The following is a 27,232-nucleotide window of genomic DNA, read 5'->3' on the forward strand; positions in this document are numbered from 1 at the left end:
TCTTGAAAGGGCTGCCTGGTAGCAAGAAGAATAGGTTTACTTCGGGTCAAAGAGTTACAAGATAACTTCAATAGACAATTCTTCCACAAAATTAAAGTTATTTTAAAAACTAATTTTTCCCCAAAAAGCTAATTTTTTTCAAAAAAATCAAGATATTCTCAGTGTTTAAACATTTTTCCTTGAACTCTAGAAGATTTAACACAAAAAAAGTCATCAAAATTCATAGGAAAATGAAAAATATCAAAAAGATTTCTGATGTTTAATGCCTCCTATCAGCAAATACACCATCTGGTATACCCAAGCGCTGTTCATTCAGTTTAAATAAAGCTGTCGGAAAAGTTCTTCTTTAAGCCAAACATTAAAAAATGAAAATGAATGAATGAAGCACAATAATTTATTGCTATTAAAGCACAACTGGCCAGCGCCTTTCAGCAGTCCAGGAGGAAAGCAGAATGCCTTGCTTCCTCTGGAAACTTGATTGGCATCACTTTCATTTTATGCTGTAGGTTGTGTGGCTGAAGCATTACATACAGCAGAACATTTTAGGTACTTATGCTAATGGCGGTAAAAGGATCATCTGATTCTTATATTCATCATCCTTAATAATCTTTTCTTTTTCTAAATCTTCAAATAGATCTGTAAGTTTTAATCAACAATTTCACAAATATAAATTTCCCCACCATTAATCATCCTTTTTCAAAATCCTTATGGAGTGAATTACTAGCTGAGAGAGGACGCCAATTCTAGTAAGTGAATGTTACCCAGCAGGGATATAAAGCTGTCAACACCATGGTGCTCTTGCTTGCTCTAAACTCTCTCCCAGTCTTCATATGTTTTTTAAAGAGATATTAGCCTTTTTTTTTTCCAGGACCTTCTATAAAAGCTGACTGTCATACACATCTGAGCACTTATATTTTATTACATACATGCTTTAAAACGCACTGCTTAGATAAGAGCAAATATAGCCTACAAAGTGTTAGAAATACAAAACAAAATTGATCTACTTTCTAATAGTCTTCTAAAGCTAACCACATTGTAAACAACACACTTAAGTCCCCTACTAAAACAGAACCCTGAAGACTGTGACAGTGTTTCTACCACCTCATCTAGTCAAATCCAGACACTAAAATTATGTCTCTCTCTTTTTTTTTTAGTTCTCATCAAAAACATAGCAAACTCTCTCTCTCCCTAAAAAAGGTAGAATAACAGCAACAGAATTTATTAGGGCAACCAATGCATTCAGAAGCATTTATTCACCTATTTATCAGAAGCAGTAAGATAAAATGACATTTTATTGAGCAACCAATTAACTTAATGATTTCTCCTATTTTTAGGGGGAGAGCATTTAAAAAGAGAATCACTAAAGATTGACAAATACATCCTCTCAAATTTTGAGCTCTATTTTTAAAATATATATTATTATAGCCATCTTTACAACATTGACAAGACTGCAATATATCTGAAAATGGTAATAAATGATGCAGAGCCACAAATAGTTTTGTAGTTGTCTATACTTATTATATTGCCTCATAAAGAAAATTTAAACAAAAGGAGGTAGGGTGATAGAAATATTATCTATTTTATATTTACTCTATGTTCTAAAAAAAAAACTTATTTAATTATAAAAGAACCGCTAAACAGAAATATATTTTAAACATTTTTAAAATTTAGAATGTGCATTTTTTAAAAGGCTTTGCTTTTCTCCAGTCTATATACATGATTAAAAGTCATAATGAAATAAAATTATTAACATCTCAATGTACATTTGGAAACTATATAAACTTAAACCCACAAAATAATCATTAACATTCATAAGAAAACTTTGTACTATTGAAATTTTACGTTCTAAGTTGTTATATTTGAAAGCTTCCTAAATTAAAATCTTTCCAAACAATCTATTAAGTTCTATCGAGTAAAATCTTTCTTTTAAAAAAATTTTTTAAATCCACCATAGGTAAACTATTGTAACCACTTTACTGTTAAGTATCATAAATGGTACTTACTGAGACAAAATAATGTCATCTTTATTTTCACTTTGGGAAGCAGCTAAGACCTTTGATATTACTAAATTAAGTTAAAGCTCAGAAAAAGTGACTATACGAGCTTGTCGAAACAAATTTATTATTCCTCACCAAGACTTAATAATATTTGTCTATATCAAATTTATGGTAAGTAGCCAAATGTGAATTATAGTCTCAGAAAATATGAAAAGTAACCACTATTTTACACTGAGGGTATCCCTGGGTCAACAAAATCAGGCAGTTTCCTTCAGTAAGATACAGGGGGAAAAAATACTTTTTGTAGGGAAGCACAATTGGTAACCATTACGTTCTAAAATGTTTAGAGACTTCTTTCAATTTAGTGAGCTTAGAAAGAAACCAAAATTTCAGTCCAGGTTTTTTTCTTTAATGCATAAGGCCACTTTGAGAACACATCCTCTCCAAGGATTTCCAAAAGTTTTTCAATCCAACATTACCAGCACTTATCATACCATCTCACATTGGGTCCCACCATATTCACCATATATTTTTCTTTCTTATACGCATATACTAAAAAATGATCCGAAAAGTCCGAAGTTATTGCTTCAATCTCAAGACAACACATTAATAAACACTATTTCTAAAAAGTGAGTCACAAAACTATCAAGTTTTCTTTTGCTTCATTAAAGTATATCTTCAAGTCCCTAAAATGAAAGATACATAAGCCACAATCTATGGTCAAATAATTTTGTTAAAGCTTTTAAAACTGAGAGAATAAGTGCTTCTCAAGGGAGATGATTAATATAACGAACTAAGACAAACCATCTTGAATGTCTACCATGAAGAAATAGTAACAGCAAAATAAGTAAAAATAAAAACCTGTTCTTTTATAAATTGTCTGTTTATAAAACGTCTTTAAAAGGGAGTGGATATTTTGAATTAAGGCTTTACTTGGAAATACAAACTATGGCTCTTTAGAACATGGGAATTTATCACTAACTTTTGCCAGGGTTTTGTTTCATTTCAGGCTGGCTAATATAAGAATTATATTAAACAGGCTACTACTGAAAATATTAGGGGGAAAAAAAACCTTTAGAAGCAAAAAAAAAAAGATTAAACTAGTAATTTATGTCAAACACAAAAAAACTGCATGCCATGTAGAACTGTGCATTTATATTTAAAAAACAACTAAGGAAATGTCATATAAACCTCAAAATATTTTAATAATGTTTAAATTTCTTGCATATCTTTATTTTATAAAATTACTTTCCTTAACCACTTTAAAAGAAAGTGGTTGTTTAAGTAGCAAAAACTACGAAAAATTTTAAGTAATATTAAATTCTTGGAAAGAAAAACAGCAGTAGTCAATAACACTACTACGTTATTTTTACCTGTTGTGCTCTATAATTCATAACAAAGTTACAAATGCATATGACTTTAAACTTTATTTTTTTAAAACGGTAGTATTAAAGTCTCTAAGGGCCTGACAGATTCGTAGTGATTCTTTATTTCCCACTTGAAATGTGGCTGGAAATATTCCCAGTTGTTAATCATTTGTCTCGAAGCACTGTCCTAACTACAAAGTAACACCAACACTTGCTCCAGTACTAACCTGAGCATTAAACATTAGTCCAAAAAAGCGAACGCACCTAAACTTCATCTCTACAACAGATACTCTGAGGCAAGGCAAAAGAGTTAAATCACTAAAAAGCTCTCTAGGAAAATCTAGAAACAGTTAGCTGGCTGTGACATAAACCTGCCAACACCTCAGCACACAGTGGCAAAGTGCCCAAAAAATGCCACCCTCCGGGTAAACCACTTTCTTGTTTTAACTCGAGATGAAGCTACCAGTTGCAGAGCAGAGGCGACGGGGGCATTATTTGGCAACCTGGAATTCACTTCCTGTAATCCTACACCGCGACATCGCCTAATCAACCTGAACCCTGACACCCGGGCCTTTATCACCCGGCCGCGGGCTGCGCGCGCCTCCCTGCTCCGGGCTGTTACCTCCCACGGCCTTGGCCACGGCGCCGTTGGGCCTCCCGCGGGCTCCCATGGGGCTGCCGTTCTGCTCCAGCCGGGCCACCTTCACCGGGGGAGGACCCTTGACGTCGGGGCTGCCGCTCCGCCGGTCGGGGCTGTCCCGCAGACACGGGCTCTCGCTCCGCCGCTCCATGCTGCTCCGACTCGGAGACAAAGTTCCCACCGGCAGGTCGCAATAAAATGCACAGGGACCTAGGGAGGGGGCGGGGGGGGGGAAGGGGGAGGGAAAAAAAAAGAGGGAAAACCGCTCACACACGTGATAGACGTTTAGGCCAGTGGCAGAGCGCTGCACCAAAGCCACACAAACTTCCTCCCACGCTGCCCGAGGGGCCCGAACAGGGAAGCCGGTCCCAACCTTACACTGGGCGGCCCAAAGGAAACCCAGAACTTGGGGTGCCGCGACTCTGCCCAGTCGCTGCTCCCAGAAGTTAGCTCTGGGTCACGAAGTCCGCCCAGGGCGCCCAGAAGTAATCCATTCATTGGGACAGGGTTGACATAAACCGTTCTCCGGTGCGCCGACCTTGCTGTCGGGGGGTCAGTGTTGCGTTAGAAGTGAACTTCCTAAGAAGACATCTCTCTCACTCAAGGAGTGGGTGCGGGTGTACGTAAGTCCATATGAAAACAAATTAACCACAAGAAGAATGCGCTCTGAATCGCGGGGCAGTAGGCAAAGGCCTGCCAAAAAGACCCTTGAATCCCCCCTTTTTACCTTTACCGAGCACGTCCTGGGACACACACACACTCTGCACAAAACCAGCCCTGATTCCACATTAATAAGCACCCCCAAACACTTGGCGGTATTCATCAGAATAACCTCAAGCGGGGTCTACAATCATTATTTTGGAACGTTCTAATCTCCATCCGATCCTGAGTGATTTTTTAAAAAGCTCTTCCGCATAAATTACAAAAGCAAAAGCATTTAAATTATTAGGTGCGGGAGCAGCCTTCATCAACCCCAATTTTAAAATCTCTCCAAAAAGTTTTCTCCTGGGTCGCCTGGCTGGCAGCGCGCTCCTCACGGAACCCGCAGATCTCGGCACCCCCAGATTTTGGGGGGGCGGCGGCGGAGGAGGAAACACCTGATGAAACGGCACTCACATTGTCACTGACATCCCCAAGAAGCAGGAGAAACCCGGCACAACAAAGTGCGCTGGGAATGCTCGCGGGCGCTCTGGCCGTGGGAGAAGCCGCGTCGCCACGGCTCAAGGAGACAAGGTGGGGGTGGCAGAGGAGAGGTGAGAAGAGATGCGAGTGATGCAGAGACGGAGCGCCAGGGCTGAGGGCGAAGGTTCCGCCCGTATTCCCTCGGCTGCGCTGTCTAACGAACAGAGCGAGAGCTGCGGGGAGGGAACTTAGCAGGACCCGGGGCTTCCCCGAACTCCCGAGCTTGGCGCGGGCGCCTTCGCCCTGAGTACTTACTGCTCACAGTCTGTCTGTAACTTGGCTGGCTGGGGCTCTGTCCATGGAGCAAAAGTAGAGAATCCAGGGTGGAAAGTTTCTGGTGATGTGCCTTGCAGTGTTCTCCTAGTCTTCCTTTCTCTTTACTCCTTTCCCTTTCCTCTTTCCCAGGTCCAAACGTTTAGGGTCCTGGGTCAGGGTGTCTTCTTAGTGCGGCGATGGTTGTTATGATGATGATGATGGGGGTGGGGGAGTAGAGGGAGGAGGAGAAGAGGGAAAGGAGAGCTCCTCCAAAGGAACACCCGAGCGAGCGCGGGAGGAGGCGACAGAGGAGGGGAGAAGAGAGAAGGAGGCTGAAAAAGCCTTTTCACACCTTCGGGAAGGAGACCCGTTCTGGCGAGAAAGGGCTGAAAACTGGGAGGGGGCGGAGGCGGGTCGCGGCTGCCGCTTCGCAGGGCTGCTAGCTCGCGAGGAGGCGCGGCCGGAGCCGTAGGGCCGGTGCCACCGAGAAGCGAGAAGGCGCAGGGACCTGGGACCGCACGCGGGAGGAAAAGCGGCGGCCGCCCAAGCTGTCACCTCCAGCCTCTCCCCTCTCGGCCGCCGCCGCCAGCAGCCGAAGCCGGACTCACTGACAAGCCGCAGAGAGAGACACAGTGAGAGGGAGATGATTATTAGTTGCGTTGAGTCATCAGGCAAAGTGAGTCCTTTTGGGTTGTCCTCGGTTTCCGATTTCTCCCCCTCCCCCTTTCCGTCCCCAGATCTAGCGCCTTCAAAATAATAATTTGGGGTGGGGGTAGGGGAAGTCTCTGGGTTATTTCGGGATGGGGGTTGGGGGGGAAAGATCTAAACCCGAGCCAGACTGGTCCACCGCATTGAAGGAGGAGAGTGGGGGGGCGGGGAGGAGGGCCGGGGAGGTTGCGGGGGGAGGGGGCCCCGCCTGGCAGGAAATTAAACATCAATCAATCAATCGCTGTGAGGCCGGCGACCGAACAGCGGCGGAGCTGCAGAGGAGGCAGAGGGACAGGAGAGGGGCGGGTGGGAAGCAGGGAGGAGGGAGAAGAAGGAAGGAGAGAGTCGGCGGTGGGAGAGCGGTGTGGCGAGGACCGCGCGCGCGCGGCGCGGCGGGGGACCTATGGCAGGGAACCGAGTGCCGCGCGAGGCGGTGGCCGCGGCTGGTGGGTGGGTGCGCCCGGGTGCAGGCGGGAGCTGGGCCCCGGGGTCTCGTCCTCCTCCTCCTCCTCCTCCTCCTCCTCCTCCTCCTCCTCCTCGCGGCGGGTCCAGGGCGCGGCCGCTTCGCCCAGCCCTGAGGCGCACTAGTCCCGGCTCGGAGGCGGCGGCAAGGAAGGCGCTGGTTGCCTCGTCTCCCGGCGGAGACACAGACCCACGCGCAGGAGGCAACCACGGCTGCCTCGGCTCCGGGTTCTGCTAACTACGCGGAGTACTTTCGACTTTGGAGATAGGAGGGCTATCACCTCCCCCACCCACCGCCTCCGCCCACCACGCACCGCCTCCGCCCCTCCGAACAACTTTTCCCGGTGCCTGCGAGCTCCCCCTCCGTGCGGAGCCAGCCGTCCGGGCCCGCCGCGCCGCCGCACGCGCTAGGAAGGCCGCCTCTCCCTCAGGGTTGGCGCTGCCGTGGGTCCAGAACAATAGCCCGGGTGTCCCGAATAGGAGGAGCACCAGCACTGCCCGCCGGGCGGCGGGTGGCACAGGGAAGGGGGCTGCAGGAGGGTCGCAGGGCGGGGAGCATCCCTGGATGACGTCCCTGGAGCGCTCGCAGCGCCGGCGACATCTCGAGCGGCGCAGCCCGGGCAGCCTGCAGGCCGTGACGCGGTGGCAGCGAGGGCGGCGGGGCTCCCTGTCCGCTGGCTGCTAGGCTGGGACTCCTGGGATCCGAAGCCGCTAGGGCCCTAGGCTGAGAGCGCGGTCAGAGCTGTGCGGTGGGGACCCGGCCTCCCCATCCCGGGGGAGGCCGTGCGGGGGCGTCCCCAGCAGGTCCCGCGAAAGCGTAACTGAGCCACAAACTTTTGCCGACTCCCGCGGCCGCAGTCACCCGTAGCCCGGCTCCGGCCGCGGTGCTCATTTAAGGTGGCCCGGGCGCTAGCCGAGCAGGCCTGGCTCTGGCCGTGCTTTTGTCCCTAAGATCCCTCTTGGACGCGGAACCTCCTTAAAGAAAGCACGTGGGCAGGAGCCGCGGCCCCCGCGAGACCCCGGGGCGCCGGCTGACACTCGCGGTCCCGACCTGAAGCGGGAAAATGTGGACGCGTCCCCGTCCGTCTTGAGGCCAATGAAGCCCACTGAGCTGCCGGTATCTCTAGTCGCTCCCGCACACCTTGGTTCTCCCTCCTAACCCCTGGGACCCCGAGTCCTCCCCACCATCTCGTCGCCCGAGCCGCTGGTCTCCCTTAAGAAGCGCTGACTCTACGGCGGCGCCAGAGGGCCAAACTAAATTCGATTTCGGGAAACGCGCTCGGGGGGCAATTATGGAAATCTCGGTCGGGTGCACCCGCCGCGGGAAGCCGCGTCAGCCCCGTGTACCCAGGGCCAGGCCGCCGTCCACTCGCCGCACCCAACCGGCGCGCGGCGTGCACCTGGCCTCCCGTCAAAAGCAGGAAACTGGGAGGCGGGGGAGACTCTGGAAGAGAAAGGGTCCCAGAAGTGAAACCTGCCCCCGGCCTAAGCCTCAGAGCCCAGAATCCGAAGGACCCCGCACCCAGTCGCCGCCCACCAAGTTCCAAAGGAGCGCTAGGCGACCCGAGAGGCGGTGGCAGACGAGCGGAGAAAGGAAGCGAGATGGATAGCAAAGCTTCAGGGAGCCAGCCTGGGGGTTTTAGGCTGCGTTTGCTTTTCCCCGCGCCTTCCACAACCTCATCCCCCTCCCACCTCCCCAAAAGAACGAGTTAGAGAAAACGCACAATTCGGAGTCTGTGAGAACAAAGTGGCTCTAGCAAACCAACTTCGTGGTGGTAGCTAAAAGGTTTGGGGCTGCAAAGAAACAAACTGTAAGTTCGATTGACAAACTTTTTTTAAAAATCTGTAATATCAAGTCGGAATGGGAAGAGGGTGTTGCAAAAGCCAACTACTACCACTGTCAAAAGTTTAAGCCCGTTTTCAAAACGGGGAAAAGGCGCGTTTCTTATTAATACCTTAACAACGATAATAATGCTGTTTCTTTCCTTACCTTGGTGTTGAACTGCAGAATCCTCCTCCGGATCAATGTCCAGGAACTTAGAAGAATTGGTGATATTAGGACTTCAGTACTTCTGGAAAAAAATGCAAATGGTTTAGCCAGGATCTTTCCTGTCTGATTCGTCACTATTATTATATCTGATGATGCGAATGGTTGGAGCGATTCAATCTTAAGTCATTAATGAGCTATTTTATAAACACCACTGTCTGAAGATCTTCATTTACATTTTGCGAAAGATCACTTCGCTAACCTCACAGGCTTATGTCAACAGCATGATTATGGGGACTTCAGTTACACTCCTATAAACAACACAGCCGTATTGTTAATCGGTTAATATTTTATAAAGTGTAAATATTTTATTATGTTTTGAAAGGAACTATTGATTCTAAATTATTAAACCCCTGAGACGGGCGCTTTAAATAAAGTTTACAGTTAAGTACAATTAAGTGTACATTGTGGCTAGTTTGTTTTCAGATTCTGCACTCTTTTTAATTCATTGATTTTTCTCTTAATTGGAGTTTAGTCTTGATCATTTTTGGTAATGAACAAATCTATCATTTGGGGCAAAAGAACTCAAAATTTTTTAATTGCATTTAACGTAGAAGAAAATGTCAAATACTATGAATTATTACCAGAAATGTATTTTGAATGTTTGGAGATTTGTGTTTAGAAATTTTCCAAATTTCTTTCGATTTAAAAAAAGGAAGAATTTTAGGGATTTTTGTGATATATGCCCGGTATGGGTTTTTTTTTTCCCCCTTGAGTTTTGTCTCTAATGAAGGCCTTTTCTGTTTCAAATTACATAAGCTTTTTACTGCACAATTTTTGTATTGACCTTATTTCAACTGAAGTAAGTGATTATTTCCAGCATGTTTAATTTCGACAATAAGAAATTTTAAATAACATTTTTACCTTTTGCTAGGATAGTCTACTTTTTAAAACAGTAAATAAATTATGATGATTCAAAAGTTTTGTTTGGTTTTGTTTTATATTCCTCAAGTGGCTTATTTCCAAACAGTTTTAAAACAAAATCACACTCAAGAAAAGAATTGGTTTTAATTACTTTTTTAAAAAATAATTTGATCCCAAACGCATTTTTACGCATTACATGATAGTTTGCTCCAGTGCTCAAAGCATAAAGTTCACTTTGAGGGACATTTTTATACCTCAGATTGCTTCTCACTGACGTTTTTGTCGGGAATCTACTCAGACTTTTCCCCCCTTCCTCCCCCACTCCCAATTTTTTTCATATGTTATTTAGTCAAAGGTCGTCTGTCTTTCATAATCACACCGAGATTTGTTATTTTAAAAATCATCGGGTCTTTATACGCTGGGCTTAAGTATATATGCTTTTTCTTATTTCCATGTTCTCCCTTTTTCTCTCTATCTCTCGTCAGGCCTTTCTTCTCCTTTATTTTATGGCCTGCACTTTTAATGACAACATTTCTTGATTTCTGTCTCTCGACACCGACACCGAGGTTTGTGCCGTGCTAGCTGTCGACTCTGGCCAACCTTCCTTCCCTGATGCCCGCGCGGGACGGCCTAGGCCCGACTGCCTCGGCGCAGGGTGCCGGGTGCTGGGCGTGGGATCCTGGCTCTCTGCTGGGCCGTCGTGGCCTGTGCCCAGCATCTATCACCAGGCTCCCAGGATTTCAGGTCCGGTCACCCAAGAGGCCCTCCCGGCCGTGCGCTGCATCTTAGAGAACACGGGAAAGTTGTGCCGCGTTTCCCCTCCACTGCCGCAAGCACAGGAGAAAATTCTATGGGAATGGCCAGCGTCAACAACCTTTGACGGCTCCTAGGAACCCACGCGGGCCTGCCTCTCCCCCACCCCCACCCCCCCGCCCGGGGCTTGCTCTGCTGGGGGCGAGAGGAGGCGGGAGGGAATCGTTCCTTTCACTTGAAGCCCACAGCAGCTCTGAAGCCAATTTCCGCCACTGACTGTCCGAGGAGAGCTGGGTGACCAACATTTTCGCAGGCCGCGTAACTGCGCGGGGCTTGGATTGGAAATTGGATGCGCCGAGGGGACAAGGGCCCGGCGCCAGAATGCCCCGTGGGGAACGCGCCTAGAAGGACCGATCGACCAGGGTGGGCTCCTGCCCTTTCCCAGGCTGCCCCGGGGCGTCTGGGGACTGGCCGGAGCGCAGGGGCGGGGGACACTTACTTCGTTATCCGCACGTCTTCCTCGTTGGCATCAGAGCCGGACAAATCCCAGCCCGCGCCAGTCAAAGATAAATTCCTCCTGGCTCCCCCAGCGGCTCCAGGGGCCTGGGCGGGGGCGGAGCGGTGAGGAGACCGTCGGGCCGCCTAAGGCAGGGGCAGTGGAGGTCGTGCTCCCATCCTCAAATGAACGAGCCCCTGCAGCCCGGACAGCGAGATGCGTCCCAGGGAGACGGCTGATTGGGGAAAGGTGGTGGGCGACTAGTCCGCGTTAGACGGTGAGCAGAACACCCAAGATGCCAGAGGGTCGGGGGTCAGGGGAACAGACAGTGCAGAGGCCCAGAGCTCGGGAGGGAACGCGCGAAGGTCGGCCCCCGGAGCTGCCTCGGGCGAAGACGGAGAGCTTTCGGCACCAGGGTCCCACATGTAGGGGATGGGAGAGGGCGTCTGGGGTGGGCACTGACTGCCCGGAGCAACGAAAGTCAGCGGACAGGTTTCGAAGCCAAGGGGAGTCGCTGGGTGTGCTTTCGCCGTGGCGGCGGCCCGGGAGGCCCGGGAGGGCGGAGGGCCTGCGGGCACCGAGCACTACTCCAGCGACACATGACAACGCCCCCGGGGCTCCCGGATCCCTTCATTCTTTTTCAGACCCAAGAGCTTAAGAGCTGGATCTCCTGCTGCAGCCGCGCAGCGAGAGAACGACGGCCCTGCTAATCTAGTTGGGGTTTGTTGTTGTTGTTGTTGTTCTTTTTTTTTTTTAAGTAGAAATCGACTTTCAACCACGGGGTAACAAGGCAAAGAGGGAAAGAAAACGAAACGCCAAAGAAGCCGCCGCTACCTCCCCGCCCCCACCCCGGGGCGGCCGGGATGGGAGCCCAGAGTCGCGTTCCGGACCCGCTGCTTTTTCTGTCGGGAAACACTGAGCCAGGAAGAAGATGGTCTGTCCCATCTCCAAATCCCAGGCCCAAGGTGGCGGCGAAGAAACCCACGGCCTCGACTCGTCATCGCGGTCCCGTCACCCCCAAGCCCGGGTCAAGGCCCGTGTCCCAGACCTGAGCTGAGGCGTCCTCTCCCGACAGCGCCACCGCGTGGGCTGCGGCCCGAACCTGCGGCGCCGGTTCAGTCCGCTGCGTCCCGGAGCCGGCCTTACATGTCGCCCCAAGTCCTGGGGTTCAGAATGCGGCGGGGCAGGGGCAGGTCCCCGGCCCTGGGCACAACCGGACCACCCAACACAAAAACGCGCCCGGCGGACTGAACACCGGCGCCCTCAGTTTCCCCCAACCCCTTGTAATGAAAAGTACACCTGGAAAGTCCAGGCCGCGGCGCCCCACCCGAACCCCAAACTCCAGGCAGGCCGGCCCGCGTCGTGAAATCCGCGCCCATCTCTAGCTGGGGCGAGCGAGCCCAGGAAGCCGAATCCGAGGCAGCCCAAGGCCGAGCGGCTCCAGGAGCGTTTCGCGGCTCTGGGCCCACGCCGTCCTCGAACCGCGCCAGAGAGAGCGAGAGCGCTTGCTGCGGAACCCAAGGTCCCAGGCACTTACTGGGACCGAGGACCAAGCGGGTGTCGGTCTATCCGGCGGCCCAAAGCCGTCCGGAGTGGCGTGGAACCTGGAGGGCTTTCCTGGGCTGGCGACTCGCCAGTTCTCTCGGTCTCACGAACCCCAAAGCCCACCCTCTCAGTCCGGCAAGGCTTGACCCCCGGGCTAAGGCCCAGGCAGCGTTAGTGTCCTGGGGCTCGGGGCTCGGTTCACAGTGTCCTGGGGCTCGGTTCTTCCCCGCCCCGCGATGCCTTGCCTCCGAACCCAGAGGCTAAGCCCCGCGAACCGGGCATCACCTGGCGCTGCCCTGCCGCTACGTCAGGACTCCAGAGCCACCACGTCGGGCTTAGAGGACTTTAGTGGGTAGGCTGGGGCTTATCTTAAACAAATTCAATTGTTCCCCGTGCGCGCGCTAGCGCGCACACACACGCACATACGTTTTGAGACTGTCGCCTATGGAAAGGGACAACGACGCAAAGGTGGAAATTCACCTGGTGCCCACCCTGTTACAAAGCTCCCAGCCCCACACAAAAGAGGAGCGAGCCCAGGACGCCCAAGCGGCCGCTCGGGCGGCGGCCAGAAGCTGCACTTCGCAGGGCGCCCGGCCAGCCGCGCCAGTTCGCGCGCTCCAGCCCCGGCCGGTGCCCAGCGGCGCCCTAGGGAAGCTGCGCCGGCCTGCTGAGTTCCGGCGCTGGGCATCCGCCTGGCCTGCTCATCCACGCCTTATCACCTGTCTCTGAATTCTAATTTCTGAAGTCTAATCCCCGTAGGCCACGCGGAGCTGTCTCCAAGCGGGCCAGGCCCGGCACCCCTGCCAAGTGGCTCACCTCTGCTTACGGGGCCTGCCTTTACCCCCGGTGCCAAGGACCGAGCGAGGGGCGGCAGGTCAGGGTGCAGACGCCGTCTGCTCTCCTCCAGGAGTAGACAGCGGGAGCCTGCGGCGTCGCTCGTCCGGCCCTGGGGCTGATTTAAATAACTAATAAGCTCAGAGACATTTTACGAGGGGAACTTTTCCTTTTAGTATCAATAAAGCCTAGTAATTGGGTTTGTTGGTTACCTAAGCTCGCGTTTCCCAGTCTCTCTGTCTCTCCCTTTCTCTCGCTCTCTCTCTTATTCAGAAGCAACGTTTTAAAAAACCGGCAACTGTGGGTGCGTTTGTGTCGGGTGTGCGAGTGTGTGAAAGAAGTTGTTTCAAAAGTCCTTCTCCTGGAGAACAATCATCATTGTCGTTCTATGGTGAAGAGTTTTGAAAGGTGAACTGTCGTTATTTCAGAGGAGGAAAATGTTAACAATTCAAGTCTCACGATACACGACGTATAATTTAAGAAGGGCAGGGGTCCTTAAGACTTTTCCCTTTGAATGTGACGAAGACTTTTGCAGTGCTTCGTTAATAGTTTGCATTTTAATTAAGTCTCACTACATTTTAACTTCAACTCCTAGATTGTAATGATATCTGTTGTTTTCAGTAAAGACTTCTATACTATAATGCCATCTAATTTTTTGTTTTTATTTTCCAATCTTTTTGAAAGCATATTCTTAGTCGTAAGGAATTTTTCCACCTGGGAACAAGCCTCAATTTAAAAATATAAAAGACCTTTCATGAATAACTGCAAATAGCCCATTCGTTAGTGTCCACAGAGGTGTTGGCGCCTACACAAAATCTCGGAAATCTAAAGGCAATCTAAGCATGTTTCTCTACAATCACAGCAATATATATATTTCATCTCTGTTGTATGGAAGTAAAAAAGTATTTTAAAATACTTTAAAGAAAAGTGTTATGCTAAAATTTACCTGAACTTAAATTCCCCACTAGATACAACATAGCTAGTGCCCACCAATGTCAGCCTAAACGAAATGAAGAGTACTGCTGAACCAGATTATTGTTGAGGTCAGAAGCTATTCAATGAAAAGCAAAGAGAATTCAAGTTTGCAAACCAGGTTGGGGGGAGGGGAAAACCGGCTTCTGAAGTTCCAAGGAACACACCCCAACCTGTGCGCTCACACCTTCAGTGTTTACATACTGTGGAGAACTTTTGCTTTCCACTTTTAGTTTAAAACTTGACGAGCTTTCCTTAGCTCGGCTTGTTTTAGTCTGTGAGACCCAAAGTCAGCAGAAGGTAGCCTTCTGCCTTGTAACTTCCGGAGGACCAGAGTTACCTGGCGATAGACCCTTTGCGCATTCCCAGCAAAGAAGGGCGTTTTACCGACTCTTCTCTGAGCCACCACTTCCCCCAACCTCTCGTCCGCACCCGCAGGCTGAGGGCATCAGAGCACCCGACCCACTTCTCCCTTCTCCAGATAATGCCCCAGTGTTGGTGCTTCGCTGCAAAGGGCGCGGCGAACCTTGAGCTGTGGGTGTATACACGCCATCCCCTGCTTTCCCAGAAGGTTACAGACAACTTTCCTTACCATATGCTGTGGGCCAGCCTCCAGTTCCCACCCATCCTCCCCAGTGTTGCCAACTCCAGGCTCCAAGTGCTCAGGGCACTCACAGGGGTGCTCCCTTGTCCCACAAGCTGACCATATTAAGGAAGAACGTGTCCTCTTGGTGCAGTCCTCCAAGTGACAGGAAGTTGAAAACAGTGGCAGAGAAAGATGGAAGGATTAACAAGGAAAGAGCAGGGCTGAGTAGGGTAACTTAGAACCTCAGCAATGGGCACCTCAGCCTCCCCCAAAAGCCCAGGGCCTCCCCTTCCCTCCCTGCCCTTCCACTCAGGTCCCACCTTGGGCTGCGGGTTCCTGTCAGAGCTGCTCTGTGAACTCAAGTGGTCCCTAGGCTTTTAAGTACCCCCTTACGCCCGCCATTACCTCCCTGCCGTCCTAGTTTTGGTTTCAGTTAACCTGTTTTCTGAGGCTGTGGAAACTCCACTTTTATTCTTTTTCTCTTTGACTCATTCACGCTCCTTTTAAAAAAAGAGCATTCCCCCCAAGCCAGGCTTCTGCCAGACCCCATGCGACCTCCCAGAGCTCTGTGTGCAAGAGGAGAAGTGATTTGTCTGTTTATAACAGGTTTAATTAAGATAGTTATGTGCCATGAACTCTTTGGGCCCCAGTCAATGCATTTTGATTTGGAAAGTCAAATAGAATCACATCTTGCACTCGTGGGGCCCCAGTTTGCCACCCAGGCTGGGGACAGACACTGTTGTCTGTCTACATCAGCCTCACTGGACTTGGATGAGTCCCCTGATGAGCTTGCCACCCTGTTTGTCCCTGGTGACCTCCAGTCGGCTCTTCCGGCAAGATCGAGGCCTTCCTGGTAAGGACATGGAAAGCTGAGCTCCCGGAGCATTCCTGGTGGCCCTTGGCTAAGTAGCCAAGCGCCCAGCTTCTGCGGATCTGGCTTCCCAACTTCGGAAGAGCTTCCCCGGCCCCAGGCCTTAGTCCCCTGCCCTCCCTCACCCCAACCCTGCAGCTTTAGAGGCAGAGAAAGCTGGGGAGGCCAGTCTCTCCTTTTCCCCAGTTCTGCATCTAGTAACGTCCCCACCCCCCAACTCTCAGACTGAGATACTGGGTTGCAGCCGAAGCGTTTTTCTAATTTGTCATCGTTGGAAACCTCAGACAACTGTAGTGTAAAACTTCAAGGGCTTCCGGGGATATGCTGACTTCAGGCATTCAATGGAAGGAGCGGGGGCGGGGTGAGGGTCGGGGACAGGGACGCCCAGGACAGACGTCCCATCGCGCTCTCTTGGACTTGCCGCCATCTGTAGCCCAGCTGCACATGCCCACGCACTGCTCCACCCTTCCCTCCCCTCTGCCCGGCCTTCGGAAGCATCCCGCCACTTCTTCGGCCCTCAGAAAGGAATGGGACCAAGGTCTCTCAGGCTCCTCCCAGAACACAAGAGCCAGCGCCGGGGTGCCTGGGGCGCTCCTTACGATGCTTTATGCACTGTGCGCACTTCTACTGCTCCCCCTCCTCTCCTCTCCAGCCCCCGGGGCCAGTGCCCCCAATCCCCATCACCCCACCGCCCCTGCTCTTCTGACCGCCGGGAAGCTGCAGACCTGCCACTAACTGTATCTTCCCATCTAGAATGGCTCCTCTCGGTTTGCAGTAGATCTGGAACTTAACAAGGGTAACTTTATCTATTATTTTAGGATTTGGGGCGCTTGAAACATTCTGAGCATGCCCGCAGGAGGTCTCAGAGGAACTGTCCCGAAAGCTGCTGAGAGCAGCCACCTTCTTGACAGGCTCAGCTCTGGCAGGCTGCGTGCTGTGGCTCCAGGGACACCCCCTCTCCGACACCATGGCCTCCTGCAACCAGGATAGGAGGTTTGGGTTGGAGAATTGTGTGTGTGTGTGTGTGTGTGTGTGTGTGTGTGTGTGTGTGTGTGTAGGGGGGGTCTTTTATTTGAGTTTAGTTTAGTTTGTCTTTACTTCTGTAGAGGGCTGACGCTGGCGCTAAAATTGTGCAGCAGTTGGCCCCAAAGTAACCTGCGACTCGCCCCTCTCCCATGCGTCAGGCAGCAGAGGGTGGCAGTTTGGCAGTAGCTCTGGAAATGCAGCCTGGCAGGGCGTTGGGCCTAGGCGTCCCACTGAGGCCCAGTCGCCCCGCTCGTGTGTGCCTCTTGCCTGGGGTGTTTGTGCATTCTTGGGGCTGTGAGGGCTGCTGGGCTGGTGCGGTCCCCAGCCTCGCACTGCCCTTCCGCGCGGGGCTCGAGTATGGACGCAGTGAATGAATTCATGAAGCAGCTCCATGGCGGAGAGGTCTAAGGAATAGCCGCCCCGGTTAAACGGGCTGCGGGCAGCTGCGACTGCCCCCTCCCCTCCTCTGAGCAGGCGTGTGGTGGCCCGGGAGCCCCGCCAGCAGCCCCCGCCCCTCAGGCGGAGCTCGGGCCCTGGCAATCTCTGCACTTTGTCATCACGCCCGAGTATTTGACATTCGCAATTATCTGCAAATACCCTGATCGGTTTGTATATGAAACACTTTTTTTCCTGCCTAAAGGTTGGAATCTGGTAAGTTTCAGACAAGTGTTTGCGGGGTGGGGGGCGGGGAAGGTGACCCGGGGGACCGCGGGGGACCGGCCCGGTGAACCCTACTCGGCGAGGTGGGCGACAAGAAGGGACCGGGCTGCATGCCGCCCCCTCCTCTCTCCGCCCTGCTCAGAAGAGAGGTCGCTCGGAGGTAAGGAAGGGCCCAGGCCGCGACCCTTGGGTGCTACTCTGAAAGGAGCGCCCCCTAATCCCTGTGAGGGGGAGCAGAGATCCCACCAGAGGCAAGGCCCCGAGGTTAATCCTCTTGATAACCGGAAAGGGCGCTGCCCGGCCTGGTTGCCATCACCGAAAGTGTCAGTCACCTGCTCTCGACCCCGCCGCAGATTTACCTGCTCAGAGAGCCATCCCAGAGAGCCCTCCGCTCCGAGCTCTTTCCCGCGCGAGCAGTCTGGGGGAAGTAAACGGCGTCCTCTTTCAAAAGAAACGGATGTTCCTCTGACCCTCCTCCATCCCTAGACGGTTCCTAAATCCAAGAGGGCAGTGCCAGCCCCGGGATCGCTCACCACTCCTACATCGCAGCTTCTGGCTACCTGCCTATTGCACAGCCCGTCTACGAAAAGAAAAAAAGAAGCGGTGGGGCGGGTGGGAGGCGGGGGAGGATAAAGGAGAGAGATTACTTGTCTGATTCATCTGCTACCTTAGGAACCTGATCCTGGCCCCTGGCTGAGCCTAGGGGCCTCCAGCCCAGAGACTGGGAGGTCAGACTGTGCTCTAGAGAGGCGCACACAGCCTCCCCTCCCCACCCACCCCGGGGCTCGAGTTTTACTCGCCAACAAGCCGAGCTCCTTTGCAAGGGGGTATATCAGCAACTTCAGAAACACCAAACCCTTCAGGGAAGCCCCCTCCGCAAGCACTTAGTTTTCGGCTCTGCTACAGACACTGGACTGAGCTGCCTTTAACACATACTACATTTTCGGCGAAAGTGGGAGCAGGAGTAGGTTGGAGAAAGGTGTGTACGTGCGCGCGCGCGCGTGTTTTAGGGAGGCGGTGGATATTGCAAGACCTTCAAGAAAAACTGGGAAGGGAGGGGAGTTTAGAAAGTCAGTCTCTGTAACAGCCCAACCACCACATCGCTGGCTTATTCTGAAAAGGAAGAGGAAGCAGGCGGGAAACGAATCCCTTCCTCCTCCCCGCCAGCTCCCTCCCAGCGCCCTCAGCCTAGGCGCCCGGACAGAGAACCGAGCGTGCGCTGGAGAGCATCAGCTCTCCTCGCTCCGGCTCAGCCCCAGGTGGGCAAGAAAGCGCGGGAGGCTGGAGAAGGTCGTCACAGTCTCCTGCGGCACCCTTGACCCACGAAACCTCCCTGCAGCTAAAGCCGTTGAGGCGACTTCTCCACTCACAGGTCGAAGCCCCTGCCTGAGACTTCCCGGGAAGCAGCCCGCAATGCCCGGAGCTTGGGCCTCCTTTCCCTAGACTCCTTGGAGCGTGGTCTGCGGTTTGAGTCTGGCTGCGGACACCCACCCGGGCTCTTAGGTTAGGCCCCGCCTCGGCCGCGGATGCCTAGGCGGCCTCTGGCTGCGCCGAGACTGGCGGGTTCTTGCCTGGGGGGGCGGGCTGCGACCTCAGCAACCCCGGGCGCGGTCTGGTGACTCCGCTGCGCCTCGCGCTACCTCCAGGGCTGCCCTCGGCCTGAGGAGACGGAGGCAAGGGCACGATGCCCTGTGGCAGGTCAAACCCTCACACCTTTATTCCCTATCATTTTTTTTCATGTCCCATCTTTGTTAGGTGTATGGCTGCTATATTCCAGCGTCTTAGCCTACATAAAATGCCTCAAGAATTGGGCTAGGCTTTGCAAATTTGGCTTCCCTGGTGACCAATCTTCAAGATTCGGTTCTCGACCCACCCACCTCGCACGTGGATTCCCACGGCAGCTCCCAGGCAGAACTGATGGCTGTTCTGGCCCAGCGGAGTGCGCATCGCTCAAATCTGCGCGCCCAAAATGCACCCTAGTCTGAGCTCCAGCACTGCGCGCTCCTAAACGAGCTGGGGGCCCCGAGCACGTTGCAAGCATTCTCCCACTTTGAAATGAATTCGCCCTCTTGTCGTTCACTCCAAACGGCTTTGCCTTCGGGGCATTGCTAGCACCCAAGACCCGGGAGAGAAGTCCCGAAGGAGAAGGCGAGGGCTGGAGCTTGGGAACTCCTCTGCTCACCTGAACTTGAGACATTCGAAGTCCCCAGTGAACTATCGGTTGTATCAGAGCCGACGAGTGCAAGGTAGCTGCGCCCCGGCCGAGGCCCTCGATCCTGGGGGCCGGGTCTCCGAGGGCATCCGGAGCCGAGGTGGGTTGTGCTGACTACCTGCAGCGCGCGCGGATCGCAGGCCGGAGAAAAGGGCGCCGTGTAACGGGGACGGTCGGCTACCTCTCCAGGGATCGGCCCTGACTTGTTAGTAACTTAAGCGCCTCTGAACTCGGGGACCGCGTGTTGGGGCAGCTCCCTGCACACACACACACACACGCACGCATGCACCTCCTTCCTTTGCCTCGCATCTTCCCCTCCACTCTCCTGTCTTACCCCTACCCTCACCCCCGCTCCACCGCGGCCACACCACTTAGAGGCGCGCGGCAGCCACTCGGTTTAAGGAGCCACCGTTTCAGATGTTTATTCACAGCTAAGTGCTTATGCAGGAAAATGCTCGTTACCCGGACCGCACGCTTCCGCCCTGCGCTGGCGGACCTCGCCGGCGGCAGCTCGCGGATCCCACCCGCGAAGCCACGAAGGAATGGGCTTCGGGGAGGCGGCTTTGCCACCCTGCGCTCAGACACCGGCGCTGCTCCGGATTCCCGGTAGGGGGAGCAGCCTCAGGCGCTAGGCCAGCTCGGGTCCAGGCCTCTAGTTGGCCCTGCCGCCAGCGGCAAACGGAACGCGGAGCGCGTGTGGCCGCCTCACCTGCTCTCCAGGTGCGAGCTGCCAGCAGAGAAGTGATCACAGGGCCAAGCCCACTAATTCCCGGTTGCTGCATAGCAAAGAACATAGGCGAGACCGAAGTATATTCTTTAGATCCGGATGTAGTTAAATAACTTTGTAGGTGACGAGATTACCACCTTTGCCCACATCCAATGGGAAATATATTCATTATATAGATTTCACCCCCATCTCCCACCCCCCCGCCCCGAGTGGTTAAGGACTGTCCTCAGTTCCACAAATTTTGAGGTGATCTAATCCCTTCTCACTGTGTTTCCAAGTCCTTTATTTCCAGGAGCTTTAGATGGTCCCAGCACAAACTAGGACCTCGGAGGAGACCCTCTGGCTTTGCTGTAGTAGTATCACAACAGACTCTCTTTCTGACTCCATATGCTTAAGCAAGGGTTTGGAAGCTTTCATTTTAAGATATGACCAATGTTTAGAGAACAACCCTAATCCGGGGTCAAGAGGAAAGCAGTTAGCTGGACTGTTAACCCACAGACCACCACACTGTGCCCAGTGTGGCCGCACAGGGGTGCTGAGGGACCAGAGACTTCCTGGTCAATACTCCCACAGATAAAAACCTGCAAGCTCTCCAATACAAGATCCAGCCTTCCCCCAGGAACTCAAAACTACCTCATAAGAGCTCTCCTAATGCTAAGTCATCAAAGTCTCTTCGGGGAACCACAAACACAAAGAATTTCACACTTGGAAGGAAACTTAAAGACCATCTATTCTTACAGTTGTAGTTTGCTGGTGAGGAACTTGAGCTGAATACAGGCAAAGAATCACATGCCAGGTGGGAAAGTCCAAGTGCCCCAAAGTCGCCTCTTCTGACCCTCAGTCCAGTACAGTTTGACTATGGGGCTTTAGATATGCACTTTATGGTTGTCATTATCCTTGTAATTATTATGGTCCCACATATTTTAGGGTTCTTAGTAAGGCATACTCTTTTAATAATATATTATGATAATAAAATCTGCAAGGTCTGTGTGAAAAGAGTATTGGCTCAAAGGGAGGAAATTTTAGAAATGAAGTTACATATAGCATTGAAGCATTTGGGGGAAAGACTAAACAAAAATAGTATTGTTTTATCCCAATTTAAGAACATTGGATATGTGCAAATATGTGTCTGAATGAACAAAACAGAACAAAAAATGTGGGATTCCTGGTATTATAAAGGCATTCTTTCAAGTTGTATAGTTTTTCTCCAAAAATCAGAGCTAATTTAGTGCATTTAAGTGTTTGTTTATAGATTTGTAAATGTTAAATTCTGGTGTCATTTTTAAGGACCAAGAGGAAAGAATACATACATTTCTAAAATCAGATTTGAAAAAAAATAAAAATCGAATTACTAAAAAGTTGATTTAGCCACAGTAGGGACTTTTCTTGAATGAAATATTATCAGATAAGCCTAGGAAACATTCCCAACTATTTTTGTAATAAACCCTGAGATATAAATGATATTTTATCATTCTCTCCGTAATTGCCCTCTGATTACTTTTTGATAAGGTCGGCACAAAAATAATTATTTACAAGGATACGCCACTATTCCTGTTTCGTATCTGATTCACAAAGGCAAAGAGATACATTATCAAATGGAAATGTCTCAGTCTCTTTCCGTAACTAACGTCTGATCTTTAGCAAATGGCGCTGTTATGTCACTGAAATGGGTATTGGACAAGGTATCAATTGATTTATTGATTTCCCTTCTTCAAAGTCCTTTGGGAATTGGGGAGAAGAAGGAAAAGCATAGGTTGGCTGAGATGTGCGATACTTATTCTATCATACACATACAAAAATTATATTTGGCTGATACAATTGTCAATTCAGAAGCACTGCTTATAGAAATTCATAATGGAATGACACTAAGGCAACTCAACTCATCAAACTGCTTATCCCCCAACCCAGTCATTTGCCCTTCCCATTTCAGTCTTTCAGAAGTTAAAAAGCACCAAGTTTTCAGTTAGCCTACATACAACAATGGCAACAAGAGAAAAAGAGGAGGTTCGCTGGGAAGGGAACAAAATAGACACGTTTGCTTCCAAACACACAATCCCGTTAGCCCTGCTCTAGGGCCCTGTAAGCTCCGTTGTATCCCTGAAGACTGACATTTGCTGTGGATCTCACAAGGGGTCTCCATGGGTCCGTTGGCTGGAGTGACTTCCCACCTGGGGGGTCTGAGAGATTCCTGTGGCCTAAACCTGTGATGGTTCACAGCAGACTCATGGCAATAAAGAATATAAGGCTGCTCTGATTGTCTTTGGTTCTGTAGGAGAGGATTTCAAAGCCAGGCTCCTTTCAGCCTCAATCACTGAACCGGTTTTTGAGGAGAAAGACTTTAATCCGAGTCCTCTTAAAAATACCAACGAAACCGCCTGGAGAAACTCTACATTGTAACCTCTGCCTAGGAATTACCACACACAACAGTATCTACAGCAAAGCTGAAACTATACGAATAAAAACAAACCTCAGACTTCCTCTCCCTTGGCACTCAGTGTGTGTGAGCTGCGTTGAATAACAGGGAAGATTTACTATAATGCATTCTAAACACAACTGCATATTAGCTACTTTGTTTTTCCTGTTCCTTCCCCTACTCCAAGAAGAATTGAACCTCTTTGCCTTCCATAGCTTTCTATTCATTTAGCTCAATCCTCTGGGATTAGCACCATGATCTAGGAAATCCCTTCCCACTAAGGTGAGTCCACGTTTCTCCACCTGTGTCTGTGGGAGTGGGTGGAAGGCTACGGTGAAGAGAGTTTCTCTCTCTCATTCCCCAGCAGAGGGGTGAGCTTCCAGAACAGGTGATTCACTTTACCCTGGTCGTGCCCCCTCACCCTTCCTTGAGGCTAGACTCCAGGCATTCTCTTCTCAAAGAGACATTGGATGGAGAGGCCTGTGAAGAAGAATCTGGAATACTGCCTGCACCTCCTTCCTCACCCAGAAGACTGGTGGTGAATGAGACGTTGGGTAGGGAGTATGATGGAAAGGAAAGGAGAACTCTGGCCACCCTTAAGGAGGTTATGCCAGTGTGTGCTGGGAGCTGATGCAAGAAACAAGTCTCTTTTTAAAAAGATTAAACATATTTAAACAATAGTATCCATATTCCTGCAACGGTAACTTTAATGACTATGAAAAATTCTTAAAAATAACGTAAATATTGGGGGGAATGAAGCATTATGTTTTAGAATTTTAAACCTATAGCGTACATCAATTCTGTCATTGCCACTTAACTAGCAGTGTAAACCTGGGGAGGTTAACTTACCTCTCGGAGCCTCATTTTTCATATCTGTCAAATGGGCATGATACTAATAGCTATCTCATAAAGCTGAGAGGATTAAATGAAATACTCTATGTAAGTTGCTTAAAACAGCTTTTAGAACATAGTAAAAACCTTGAGACTGTTTACTCTATTATTATGATGTGGGAATTCCTAATCCAATTGGCCTTCTCTCTTTCTCTCTTAATTCATACTGAAAAATTATTGAGTGAGCAAGGAGTTGAAGGTTAGATCACATTGTTCTCTCAGATACAGTTTTTTCTAAGACAAAATAATGCAAAGGACCTTATACCACTTCATCACCAGTGAGATTTTTCTGAATTGTATTAAGCATCTGTCTAGAGCCTTTTCCTCAGCTGTTTTGTACTCTTTCTTTCCCTACACTGGAGGCTCCTCAGCCGGGCAAGATGGGCAGAGATTAGCAGGACTATCTTCCAAGAGGTCATTTCAGAGGACAATGCTCAGGCAGGTAGAACTTATCATACGGCCTCAGAGTTGTGATATTATATTGGTTCAGGGTAAAGAAAAAGAAATGCAAGATTCTTTGATTCTTGCTACAGGGACACAGGGTGTCATACCAAATGGTGAGAAGACCTAGGCTTACTCTGAGAAACATCTCTCTTGCCCTCTGCATTAAATTTGCCCAGGCACCGGTATTGTTTGCTTGCTGTTAACAAAGAAATAAAATATTGCCATTTTCCTCTCTATTACGGTCATCTGATTTTAGGGAACAAAATGGTTATGCCTTGTTGGGTTAGGCAGTATTCTCCATACAGTTTATAAAATCCTATGCTGTTCTCACTGTAGTCAGATTTTTCTCTGGGTTGTGTTCTTTTAGCTACACTGAGACCACCAGCAGCCCCAGAAGGGGGCAATGACAAAGTAGAGCATTCAGGAGCAGCAAAACCAAATCAGAATTCTCTTCACTTACCTAGAAGACCAAGCACAAAACCGTGGGGGTCATGCTTGAAGCCTCAAAGGAGCGGCCTCTCCAGCCTTTCGCAAAAGCAGAGCAGATTTTAGGGGCTACCACCAAAGACCCACTTCTTCTGTCCTGCGGCTTTGTGTCTCTTTTCCTGAGGATTTCTCGAAGTCTACACACTAAGCCCAATCAGCTTGCGGCAGCTTGGTTAGACACCTGGCCTACCACTGCCTTTGACTTCTGATGTAAGTGTTAAAATGCAGAGTCGTGAGGCCCAGGAAGAGGCTTTCGGAAGGGAAACACCCAAGACGCTGTTCTGTATGGTTCTCTCTTTGATTCTTTCGTTTTGTCCCTTGTGAACTCTGCCTAGATATTTACATCAGTTTGAAACATTCATACAATAAAATTTCAATGACCTTCCAGGCGCTGTTCACTCCCACAAACCAAACACAAATTGATTGCTTTTTACCAATCAATTCTCTACAGCAGCTTAAGGGAAGACACCACTAACACACGGGGAACCCTTGTCCCAGGATGAAACCCTTCAGGCTCTTTGGGGTGGGGTGGGTTATTATAAACTAAAGCCCAGCTATGGAGCCTGAGGTAGCAACTCTCACCCTTTGCCTCCCTTCTGCATAACAGCCATTTGTTTATTGTTCCTGTATTGTTTATATTTTTCAGTCCTGGGGAAGGGAGAAGGAGAAGCAAAAGGGAATGCATCTGGATGATAGCCACTAAACTGGATTGACCGAAAGGCTCAGGTCTCTGCTGACATTGGGGACTTCAAAACCCAGGACTCAGAGCCACATCAGTTCAACAGATACACTGAGAAGCTACTGGTTCATACATTCCATTGTTCAGCTATCTTCTATCTCAAGGAATAATTGAAACGACTTCAAAAATAAGAGCTATGAATGTTACTAGATGCTTAACATGCATTATCTCATTTAATCCTTAAAACAATACTCTTAGATAGGTACTATTATCATCCACATTTCACTTTCAAAAGTGAGTTCAGAGAAGCTACATAACTGTCACAAGGTCACACTGCTAATTAGGAGTGCTTTTAATGAGTAGATCTGAGCTACTTAGACTTTCTGTCTGGTTCCATCATCAGCCTAACAGTGAAGAGTCAGAGATGAGTTTTTATGCAACTGACCTTTTTTAAAGGCACCATTTACCAATCTTTTGGAAGGGTGTTTTCAGGTCAGGAAATAGGCCAGGCATTTTTAAAAATACAACGTGAATACCCTCTAAGAACTGACAATCTAAGACTAACTGTTAATAGAACCATATCCTGCTTGACCACGCAGATCATGGACAAAATATACGGGTAAGCAAACAGATTTTATATCCAAACGTACACTGACACAAGTTCCTGTTTTTGAGTGACAATTGCAGAAGAGTAGCCTCTTTGGAAATTCGGGCTTAGAGGACATGTGATCACTGAGGGCATTTAGAGCCTGCCTCTTGGAGAAAGGGGTACCTCAGATGCTGATGGAACTGAGACAAATGAACAGACAGAGCTGTCCACAACGGCGGGGGCAGGAACTTGGTGTAGACAGGGAGTTCCCAATCTGCTAAGGAACTCATCGGGGCAGTGGTCAGAAGAGCAAACAAGTTACGTAGAGAGCGACTTGCTGGCAGGTCAGGGCAAAGGTGATGTCTTCCAAGGCCACACCGTCAGGTTGTTACTGATACCCCAAACTCCCCCATTAGCTTTTTACTCCTTTGTATTCTTGATTACCGTCCCTATGAAATCCTCCTTCAAATATTTTGTAGGAAGTGGTCTGACACATGTTAAATCATTTAGCTAAGATGTGAATAAAGTTCTCAAAATATAATTATCAATGGATTACCTATTATGTATTTAGAATTATTCCAGATGGTGAGAGGAAAGCAAGGAATTTACAAGAGTTCACCCTTGTCCTCAAAGAACTTGGAATTCACTTAGTGAATTCACTTAGGGGACAAGATTCACGCACGTAAAATAGTTGGCAACAACTAAAAGGGTATCATCAATTTTCTCGGGGTGTGGTACAGACATAAATAAAATGTCAAAGAAGGATAGATAAGTTTTAGAATTAAAATAGCCCAGGAAGGTGAAAATTTTAACTGGCTCTGGAAAGATGGCTAAAACTTAAGTGGGCTGAGAAGACAGGTTTTGACAAGAGCAGAAGCTGGGTGCCATGTAGAAAGTATAACAGCCTAGATTTGAAGAACTGAGAGAGAGTGTGTTTGGTATCTAGGGTAGGACTATCTATGGAGGCCTCAAATAGTGCCCCAAAGGACACAGACTTGATGAAGAAGAAATGAGAGTCACAGTGGCTCCCAACTTCTCCCTCCCAATTTTTAAGGCATTTAAAACTGACTTTGTCTTCTCATTGTTACAGAAATCATACATGTTTACTGTAGAGGCTTTTAAAAGTACGTATAAGAAAAACTCCAGCTCCAGAGAGAGAGACTGAGGCAGAGAGAGAGAAATATAAAAGAACCCTAATAATTCTGCTTGGTAAATTGTAAGGTAAAGAAGGCTCATCATGAAAAGGATTTTGGAGAATTATCGTGGCAAGATTGTGCAGGATGGCTTTGAGGAACAAACGGCAAGTAGCAAGGAGACACGTTAAAGAGGACAACAAGCCTGTCACAGAATCTCGAGGGCCACCCCTAGAGCAGTGGCAGTGCAAATGGGGAGGAAAGGCTGAATTTGAGAGACCTTCCAGAGGAGGTCACCAGCAGGCATTCTTCTGATAACTGAAATGGCACAGCAAGTCCCCTGAGCCTACTGGAGTCCAGCCCCAGGGCATACCCTCCGGAATCCTTACCTGG

General features: G+C 49.6%; 1 protein-coding gene across 1 annotated transcript in view; it reads right to left on the reverse strand.

Moving 5' to 3' along the window:
* Positions 1–4,214, reverse strand: part of SATB2 (SATB homeobox 2) — a 200,920-nt gene extending 196,706 nt beyond the window's left edge. The window contains exon 1 of the mRNA XM_024124589.2: positions 3,987–4,214. Within this exon, the coding sequence (XP_023980357.1) occupies positions 3,987–4,155 (169 nt within the window). The 5' untranslated portion in view covers positions 4,156–4,214. The remainder of the gene's footprint in view (positions 1–3,986) is intronic.
* Between the last annotated feature and the right edge of the window lie 23,018 nt (positions 4,215–27,232).

This window comes from Physeter macrocephalus, chromosome 2 (assembly GCF_002837175.3).
Source record: "Physeter macrocephalus isolate SW-GA chromosome 2, ASM283717v5, whole genome shotgun sequence".
Lineage (NCBI taxonomy): Eukaryota > Metazoa > Chordata > Mammalia > Artiodactyla > Physeteridae > Physeter > Physeter macrocephalus.